Source organism: Leuresthes tenuis, unplaced genomic scaffold (assembly GCF_036924035.1).
Source record: "Leuresthes tenuis unplaced genomic scaffold, fLeuTen1.0.hap1 SCAF_11, whole genome shotgun sequence".
In the NCBI taxonomy this organism is placed as follows: domain Eukaryota; kingdom Metazoa; phylum Chordata; class Actinopteri; order Atheriniformes; family Atherinopsidae; genus Leuresthes; species Leuresthes tenuis.
In genome coordinates this window covers 14868785-14878697 of record NW_027325365.1, presented here as the reverse complement: position 1 = coordinate 14878697, position 9913 = coordinate 14868785, and the positions used below count along the sequence as shown (strand labels likewise).

Here is a 9913-nt window from a genome sequence, read left to right as displayed (position 1 = left end):
TTCTTTTAATCAACACAGTCATTAAGCCTCTCACTTTTTGTCCCCTGTGTCTGACTTTATAGCTTTTGATTATTAGTGTTAGAGCCTTGTTCCATGTAACCTCAGTTTGCCAGTTTCAGTTTCCCAGTTTCTGCACACAGTTATCTTACCCAATAATTTCGCCCCCATTTGAAACCTCAGAGCTTATTTTCTCCTTTGTAAATATGTTTGTGTTGATCTTACTGCTACTCTTCCTGCTCTTACTGCTCTCACCATTGTCCGTTAGTGGTACCACTAAGGTTGCATTATTTAAAAGATATTACAACATAGTGCACAGACCTTCAGCTATAGACAATTATTGGGTAAAATTGTTCAGTTTTCACCCCTGTCTTCTGAAATGGCAGATTAAACTAATGAAGGTGAGGGACAGTTAATGTGTGAGGAGAGCTGTGAACCCACACTGTTCATTCTTACAGCACAAAAGGAATTTGTGTCCTTGGCGGAGATGGAGGATGCTTTGCTGAAGAACCTTTTCCAAGGCTACCAGCGCTGGGTGAGACCAATCCAGCATGCAAACGATACCATTAAAGTTCGCTTTGGACTCAAGATCTCTCAGCTGGTTGATGTGGTGAGATTTGCTTGCAACTCCTTGCTATTTGTTACTAGTTGTTGCACAAGTATGTTTTTACACAAAACTTGAAAAATGAACAGTCTTTGATGCTATATAAAATATAATGGTAGCTTTCAAGGTGTATTAATGCTGTTTATCTAAAAGAAGAATTAAAGACATTAAAATTAAAAAGCAAACTACTGTTGGCAATAAAGAATACTTTAGTAAAAGACACCATTGCACTGAATGTCATGATGGCATTCAATAGTCCCCCAACAAACTACCTTTTTCTGTTATGCTAATCAGGCTGAGCTGTTTCGCTAAATAATTTTACTTTCAGTGTAAAATCCAGTGTAGCGGTGTTTAACTGGGAGCTGCAGCCAACTGCATGCTCTCCACCTACCCCCAAATTAAGGTGGCCATGAAAAATGCAAAATGCCCACCCACCCTAAAACCACATAAATAGCTTGTATAGGTTATGAAAATGCAGTCATTTTCATTCTACTCTCATGTGAATGACAGAACAGATTGGTCATTTCAGGGGATTTGTTTTAAACTGAGAGATTGATCAACTCTTTGATTTTAGTCTCTCTATTAGATTTGTTAAGAACAACAAATGTGTAGAATATTTCCCGACAAACACTTAAACAATTAAAGCAAACCTTCAGTCTCTTTTAAACACAAAGATTAAAAAAGGTTGCCCTACTAAAAAGAAAAGCATTTCTACAAAGTTATATAAAAAAATAAAAGCAAAACAAAAGTTTTTGAACTGAGAACAGCTGCAAAGTGAGAGGTTTGTCCTTTTTGTTCAGCAGTGTCGCTGTCCGTGGTGCTGTAGCCAAATGCACCACTGGCAAGTCACAGTAGAGAGCTTTCCATAGTCCTGAAATAGATTAGGAACACTCGAGTCATATCTGCAACTACACAGGCTCTCTCTGGAGTGTTTCTTTAATATTTCAGAGGATGTCTGTGATAGGCTAAGATGGTATTGGTGTTTAGAAATGAGAAAACTGAGAATGTTAATGGAGGAACCACTCTTCTTGGCTTGAAATATTTATCTCAACCAGTTAAGATTTTATCCTTTATTCCTCCTGTCTCTGTCAGAGAGAGCTAATACTGAATAAAACAAGGCCCCTGTGCTTGCACCAAACCGAAACATGCTTATTTGGTAGAGTTTAGATAGAGAAATGACAAGAGAGCTGACTGTAAACACAACATCTTGGTTAGGCTGACTCTCTCTGGGCTGCTGCATGACTCTATTAGATTATGTTTCACCTCTGGTCCATGTGATTACCAAACCATCCAACTCACTTTGACAGCTGAGGCCTGGGTTGGATAAAGCTAAATGATTCGGCTTTGGATACATCTCCTTTACTATTGCAGCATTTATTTCTCAACTGTCTTCTCTCCTCAGTCGTACCCTCATCCTTTTCAAACCTTTTCAAACCAAATCTTTTGTCAGTGGAAATAAACCTGAGCTAGCTGCTCTCCATCTCTCTGTTCCTGTCTTCCTCTATTTACCACTTAGCATTGGTCTCATGTTTCTTTTTCTTGATTGTTAATGAAATACAACAGATAGGTAAATTATATTTTATTTGATTTTCCAGAAAAGGAAACACGGGTCTAGTTCAACCAAACTTCCTGTGTAGTATGCTGATCAAATGAAGGGCCTTGGTGGACCACCACAATTCAGAAGATGTGAAATTGTTTGTGCTGTAAAAAGTCAAGGTTACGAAGTATAGAATCAAACATATGGTTTAATCTACACCATCAGGAATTCTGATTATTATACTTTCTTAAAACTTACATGTTGTTATTTTGCCTTTAGGAAATCCTCTTCTTTTAATTGCAAATATTTTTGTCTTTTTTCTGTTTCAGGATGAGAAAAATCAGCTAATGACAACAAATGTTTGGCTAAGTCAGGTAAGGCACACAAATCAAACAAAACAGACATGGTCACTGTGAGTCATTTGTAAAAGAAATTGGAAAACAATCAAAACCAAACAATCAAAATGTTTGTTTGATATGGTGTACTTGCAACAGATTGAGCTCATTTATGTAATTAATCAGTTCAGATGAATTTAATTGCAAACATTGTTTATTGTTCTCTATAGGCCTAATCATATTGTGTGTTTTGCATTCATGTCAAGCAGGAGTGGATCGATTACAAACTGCGATGGAATCCAGATAAATATGGTGGAATAACCTCAATCAGAGTTCCTTCAGAAAATATCTGGCTCCCAGATATTGTCCTATATGAGAAGTGAGACTGCTCTGCTTTTCTGACAACGCTAACTAACCAACGTTGCTTCATGTGAAAATCTCACACTCTAAATATTGTGTATTTTTGACATAATTTTTGTAAATATTTTTAAGATGTGATAAAAGTTTGACACTTTAATGTCACACTGAAGGAAAGGCTACATAATGATGAGCCATAATCACACACTATACTGTCATACTGTCAACTCTCTTTCACTTCCTTTTTGATTTTAAGTGAGGATAAAAAAGATAATAAGATAAATCACCAAATACATAAACATGGTGTAATTACAGTTCTGATTAGAAAAGCAGATATTTCCTGACTTTGATTTGGTATCTCTTCAGTGCTGATGGACGGTTTGAGGGCTCCCTGATGACTAAAGCCATTGTGAAGTTCAATGGTGCCATCACCTGGACACCACCTGCCAGTTACAAATCTGCTTGCACCATGGATGTCACCTTTTTCCCCTTCGACCGACAGAATTGCTCCATGAAGTTTGGTTCCTGGACCTATGATGGCAACATGGTGGACATGGCTCTGATGGACAACCAGGTTGATCGGAAAGACTTCTTTGATAATGGTGAATGGGAGATCCTCAGTGCCACTGGTGCCAAAGGAAACAGGAAGGATGGCTTGTATTCCTACCCCTTCATCACCTACTCCTTCATCCTGAAAAGGTTGCCGTTGTTCTACACTCTCTTCCTCATCATCCCCTGTTTGGGTTTGTCCTTTCTGACTGTCCTGGTGTTTTACCTCCCATCAGATGAAGGAGAGAAGCTGTCGCTCTCCACCTCTGTTCTAGTGTCGCTCACTGTGTTTCTACTGGTCATCGAAGAAATCATTCCCTCTTCCTCGAAAGTGATCCCACTTATTGGAGAATACCTGCTCTTCATCATGATCTTTGTCACCCTGTCCATCATCGTCACTGTCTTTGTCATTAATGTGCACCACCGCTCATCAGCGACCTACCACCCGATGTCTCCGTGGGTTCGCAACCTCTTCCTGCAGAAACTCCCCAGACTGCTCTGCATGCGAGGACACACTGACCGGTACCACTACCCAGAGCTGGCCCCTGAAAGCCCTGAGCTGAAGCCTCGCTCCGGAGGTCGTAGAGCGGGCCAGAGGACAAGTGACGGAGCCCATGGACAGACGACATCTGAGGGCAAGGAGGAAGAGGCCTGGGCCACCATGTTGGAAAAAGCCATCTTTTCAGTGCGCTACATCAGTCGACATATTCGTAAAGAACATTTCATCCATGAGGTGTGTGTAGTGTTAATTAACAAAGATTAACGAGTAATAATTAGAATAGCCTTTGGATTTATATGTATGTCTCTGTCATGTCATGTCTGATTTCTGGTTTCTGCAGGTGGTGCAAGACTGGAAGTTTGTTGCCCAGGTGTTAGACAGAATCTTCCTCTGGGTTTTCCTCTCTGTTGCAATACTGGGCACCATCCTCATCTTCACTCCAGCTCTGCAGATGTTCCTGAAAATTCCTCCTCCGACTGCAAATGAGGATCCACCTTCAGACCACTAATAAAAAAAATCCCCCTTCACAAGCAACTGACGATTCACCTTCATGATCAGTCAAGCAGCTGCACAAAGGGGGAACTGTGATTTTACAGGAGTACTTTGACCCTTTGACTTCTTTGACTTCTTCTCATCTGCTGTGTACAACGTTGTGTATTGAATCATCAAGTCAGCATATCTATGTTTTATGCACATATAATGCTTAAATTACAATGATGTTAGCAAACTTTGGTTTTGTAGGTGACAAAGATAATCTGAATGAAAGTTAGAGCATCTTATCACAGTTAAAAGACATTCTAACACAAACTGGTATCCAGCTCTGTTTGTCACACATGCTAAAAAAACTTATTTCCACTTAAGGTAAATAAAGCTTGAAAGCAAAGAGTAAAAACCCAGTCAAAGTCACGCAACGTCCAACCTAATGAATGCGCTAAAAACGTTTTGGCTGACTTGATTTATGTACTTAACTCTCCTCATAATTGTCCATCTTTAATTTGATGTTTTTTGTTTTTTTTAGATATGTTTATCTGCTGTAAAAATGATTTCAATATTGACTCAACTATATTCTGCCTAAGCACAAAATACCTCTTGTTGTAGCGGCTTCTTCGTAGATTATCATCCAAAAACAAATTTATTCTCTCAAGGCACCAACAACATAAACATAAACTATCTTAAACATACAAAAGCTTTCCCACAAGTGACTCATCAGAGCTGTTTGATTAGCTTGTGCGGGTTTTTCTGTTCAGCAACACATGAAACGGGTGTTTCACATACTCATCGAGCGCTGAGTTTAATTTTTTTTTTTTGCCATTTCCATTCTAAAAACTCAATGTTAAAAAGAAGAGTAGTGGAGTACTGAACATTTCAATGATCTAGTGCTCAGAGGTACAGAATTTAAGTTATCAAGAACTTTATCACATTAATAAAGTTGGTTTAAATGCACAAGTCTTTAAATGTTGTGATTTATACCATTTTTATTCCTGTTCCATTCAGGACATTCATACCAGCATTGCAGAAAGGTAAATGAAAGGTAAATGGTGAAAAATGGGTACAACTGATAGCGCCACCTGGTGGTAAAGCAAAGTACATTCCTTGTCCTTCTGTAGATCTGTAATTTTGGCTTTCCCTTAGGAATCTACTTTAGTTTTGTCCTCATTGTGAAGCCAAATCTCCTTCCTCTTTGTTTCCTATCTGTGTTGACTCGTCTGGCTGTTCAGGTGAGCTTGTGTATTGCGCAGCATCTCCATATAAAGCCTGGTGTTGTCACTGCAACATGGCCAGATAAAAGGAAAAAAATAGACAAATAAATATTTAACAAATCAATGACAAATCTTTTTGGCATCATATTTGGTCACGCTACAAACTTCGAGTTAAAACAAATTATTAAAAATAAATTTTTGTATGCAAACACGTTTTAAAACAATATGTAGTTACTATGTGGTGAACCTGATGGACAATGTCCCATGTAAGCCAGCTCCAGTAAAGTATAAAGAAATAATACAATGAATGTGCTGCACTTTGAGCAAGAGTGGACAAAAGTTATCTTACTCACTCAGCCACAGAGCGGTCAAACATCATGTTACTCATGTCCATGTAGTACTGAGCATTTGTTCGAAGGGCTGTCCACTGCTCATTAACCTGAGGAGGAAATACGAAAGCCTTGTTTGCTATCTCTTGTATGACATTATGTGACTTATTCTATCTATTTATTACATTACCATTACCAGTTCCTGATGGGTGTAACCCCACTGGTTCTGAGAGTGGTGTGGATCCCAGTATCCCGCCTGCCTTTTCAGCCTGATGAACTGCTTTGCTGCCTCTTCCTTCATTAAAGGAGCAGCAAAAACCCCTGGACACAAGAGTATAGACTTGCATTTCCAAAAAAAGGAGGAAAATACAGTCACAAAAAGTCATGATTTGAATTAAAAACATTCTGTAACATCTAAAATATCACAACTTTAGAACTGAAAATATAGAAAATCCCAAGTTGGACGGAAAAAATAGCTCAAAATGTTATCATCTTGAGGAGCTGTTAATGAAAATGTAGATGATGAGAGTAGGGTTTAGGATGTGCTTTCTGACTGTTTGAATGCGTTCATATTCAGCTAAGATCTAGAACTTTAAGATCTAGATCTAGAATATCAGCACATACTGAAACACAGCTGAGATAGAAAATGACTTACCACTCACAACAGCCAACAGGATCACAAACTTCATGTCTATTGAATTTTAGATACAGCAAATAATTTAGAAAAACTAAATAATCCTCTTCTCATGAGTACAAAAAGAAGCAAGTTGCAGAGAGTTATATTTACCTGCAGCGTGAGCAGTGAGCTGCTGGTCTGAAGCTCTGACTTTCTCGTATAAATGTGAAAGTGAACAACAGTTTCTTTCTCTGTTTTTTTTTTTTTTTTTACCAGGAACCAGAGATGAATGAATGAACTCTATCACCTGGCTGGGCTGCTCCATCAAAGTGAACATTTATCTGGTGCCAATGCTACACCAGCCTATCCAGACACACACAAGCACACACACGAAAATAAACAAGACACTGTGGCACTCACCCCCATGGGAACACATCAGGCTGTGAGACTGAGCAGAAAGGCAGCACTGTGTGGACAAATGTAAGCAAACAAATACAGTGCTGAAGTCTTGGGTTGAGAAAATCCAAATTTGAGCATTTTCCTCTCTGGATTTTTAAGTCCTAAAAGAAAAATATTTGATCAAAACATTCATTAAGAGCAACAAAAAATCAGTTAGTGTTAGTGCACAAAGTTCACTCATAAATCCAGTTTGTTTCTGTTGACTGTGATGATACCCTGAGTTTTGTTGGCTGCATTTTAAAAGTGGCCACTGATACTCAAAAGCATTTTTAAAAACAACAGGTTTTTACGACAGCATTTTCAAGAGCTTTCTCCATCTTTTATTGCTAACGTACTGAAACTGTTTATTGAAATCCTCGTGTTTTACAGTCCAGATGCAGGGCTGCAATTATTATCATCATTCATATGAAATCATTTGGCGTACATCAGCAGTGCTTCCACTGGGTGGGGTCATAGCCAAAGCTGAAGGCACTATGCGTTTAACTCTGTGTGTGACATGTGGGGGGATAAAAATAGAACTTTGGTCAGCAAACTGAGTTGGAGAAGACAACCTGTTATAAGAGTTATTCACAAAAGACACAGAAATATATCTGAGCACATTATCTAGCAAATTATAAATGTTAGGGATAAAAGTGAGAGAATTAAAGATATTATCTAAACTACAGGTTTTTGTGTGCTTTTAGAATAAGGGGAAGCTAACAACTTACAAAATATATGATCTCCAAGAGAATCAAAGGCAGAGACTTAAAAGAATTCAAAGCAAGTCCAACAAGTAGTCATTTAGAATTCTTTCTCGTTGAAGTGCAGCATTAAGTCTCTCCTTCGGAGTATGTGCATTGGCCTTCATGTGAATTTCTTTGTGTGATGTAATATTAACACGCTTATACAAATGCTGATGCAGCCACATGAAGATGAGCATACAAAAGCTGAAGTGGGGGATAGGCGTTAATTCACAGAGACAATAGCCAGAAGTTCAACGGAATAAAAATCATTAATAATTCAAACTACCTGTGAAGTGTGAGAGTGTGGGCCCTTCTTTGAAGATATATGTTTTCATCCACCCACACCCATAATGTGCTAACTCTTGTATGTATTGCTGCTGTTTAGTTTGTTTTCCAAAATGTGAAACTTTCTGCCTTCTTCATATATGACCTTTTCCTCAGTAAACTCCAAAGTGTGTTTGAAAGGTCTGACCTATTGTTGACATCCCATAATAATATGAAGTGTAATGGAGACAAATGGCAAACTGGCAGTAAGACAACCGAGGAGGAGCTGTTCCAAGAAGACCAAAGCTGCACTTCAGGCAGGCGAGATCTTCGCATATATGAAAAAAACTTTGCAGGCAGCAGCGACGTCATTTTGATTGAGCTTTTCATAACTTTTCAGGTTGAAAATATATGCACATATTTCTGAAAAAATTATAAAAGATCACACACACACACACGCATCTACACAGAAATACAGATTCACAAATGCACATTCACACCTTCGTTTCTTTTGCATATAAAACTGTAGCAACTCAAACCAGAACTAAAACTGACCCCATTCTATCAAGCACCTGCTCACACTGGCACCCCACAAGGACAAATATTTCAAATATTTCATTTAGAAACATCGGAAGGTGTAGATTTCATCTTTAACAACATCCAAATACAAGAGTGAAATGTTCAATTTTGACATTTCTTAAGGGGACCATCTGAGATAAGAAGAATATGCCTGTTACTATTATTCCTAACCTCAGCTCTGGTTGTGCGGTTCACAGATGTCGTCAGAAGAACATACTGCAGCTCTGATTCTGTTGTCAGTAATTATGTACGCTAGATTTGTTTTATGTACGCCAGGTTTACTGTAGAAGAATAACACAGGGGTGTAAGAGAAAAAAAACAGCCAGAGATGAGGGGGGGAGACAATGCAATTCCACAACATTAAGTGCAATAACAGAACATTTCTCATTTATAAAATATAGATAATCAGTGGCTTGCCTTTGTCTTCACACAGATATATGTGCCTACATTTCTTCTATGGTGCATTAAAGAAACATACCTTGATGCACACGTCTTTTCTGTACCAGCTCAGATGGTAGAGTTTTCTTTTATTCTAGTTTAGTACTAAGGAAGTAAAAAAAAATTGTTAGAATGTGAAAAATATGAAAGGAATCTACAGTATTATACTTATCGTTTTGTGCTTTAAAGAATTTGGTTGCTAAATCAAAATGTTGCACTGCAAAAGTCTGTTAACCAGGCATTCTGGTACAACAATCTTCCTCTGGACTCCTTTAAAGTCGTAGTTAAAGTTTAGTTTATCTGACTCAACACCAGAACAATGTTGTAATTATATATGAAACAGTTTGAGGGGAAGGAGATTCATCCTACCTTTGACCCCAGAACTCTTCCTGCTGCCACATCATGAGCTGACCAACCAAAAGAACACCTCATGAAATCACTTTTAGCAGCTCCCTTCTCAAGTGTAAGATTTATTGAGGTTGCTGTGTTTTATCTAAACAATAAGTTTGCTTCCCCTGATGAGGAAATCTTAAATTCAGACACTCTGTCTTTGCACACAGACAATTTGTACTGGGGTGAAAATCACTATAGTGCTTTGCTTTTTGTTTTACTTGATAAAGATGTGTTTTAAAAAGAAGTGGGAGCAAAGCTCATTTTCTGCGTCTGTGGTGTTTGGCTGAATAAGTTTCATCAGTTACCAGTTTGCTGTTGGCCAGACACACTCCAAGAAGAGAGATGTTTTTGTTTGTGTGTTTGTGCCGTTGCGTACAGCGAGCGTTCGCTCACAAGCTCTCCCTCCAGGGGTTCGAAATTATGTATAGGAGGCAACAGACACAATCAGGCTGGAAAAATACTCCTGCGGTGTAAATCATCCTCAGACTCACTGTATAAAGCCACCACAGTGCTTGAACACTGTATGCACACTCAT

General features: G+C 38.5%; 2 protein-coding genes across 2 annotated transcripts; one reads left to right on the top strand and one right to left on the bottom strand.

The window, feature by feature from the left end:
• Nucleotides 1–412: 412 nt before the first annotated feature.
• LOC140317775 (neuronal acetylcholine receptor subunit non-alpha-2-like) lies at nt 413–5160 on the top strand. The gene is made up of 5 exons (XM_072395286.1): nt 413–607; nt 2468–2512; nt 2743–2852; nt 3197–4112; nt 4219–5160. Exons 1-5 carry the CDS (start codon nt 413–415, stop codon nt 4384–4386), a joined length of 1434 nt encoding a protein of 477 aa, XP_072251387.1. The 3' UTR covers nt 4387–5160.
• Nucleotides 5161–5397: 237 nt separating this feature from the next.
• LOC140318031 (uncharacterized protein C3orf85-like) lies at nt 5398–6726 on the bottom strand. Its single transcript, XM_072395633.1, has 5 exons — nt 6695–6726; nt 6563–6598; nt 6104–6228; nt 5932–6017; nt 5398–5645 (listed from the first exon to the last, which is right to left on the bottom strand). The coding sequence occupies exons 2-5, from the start codon at nt 6594–6596 to the stop codon at nt 5567–5569; spliced, it is 324 nt and encodes a 107-aa protein (XP_072251734.1). The 5' UTR covers nt 6597–6598; nt 6695–6726; the 3' UTR covers nt 5398–5566.
• Nucleotides 6727–9913: the final 3187 nt, after the last annotated feature.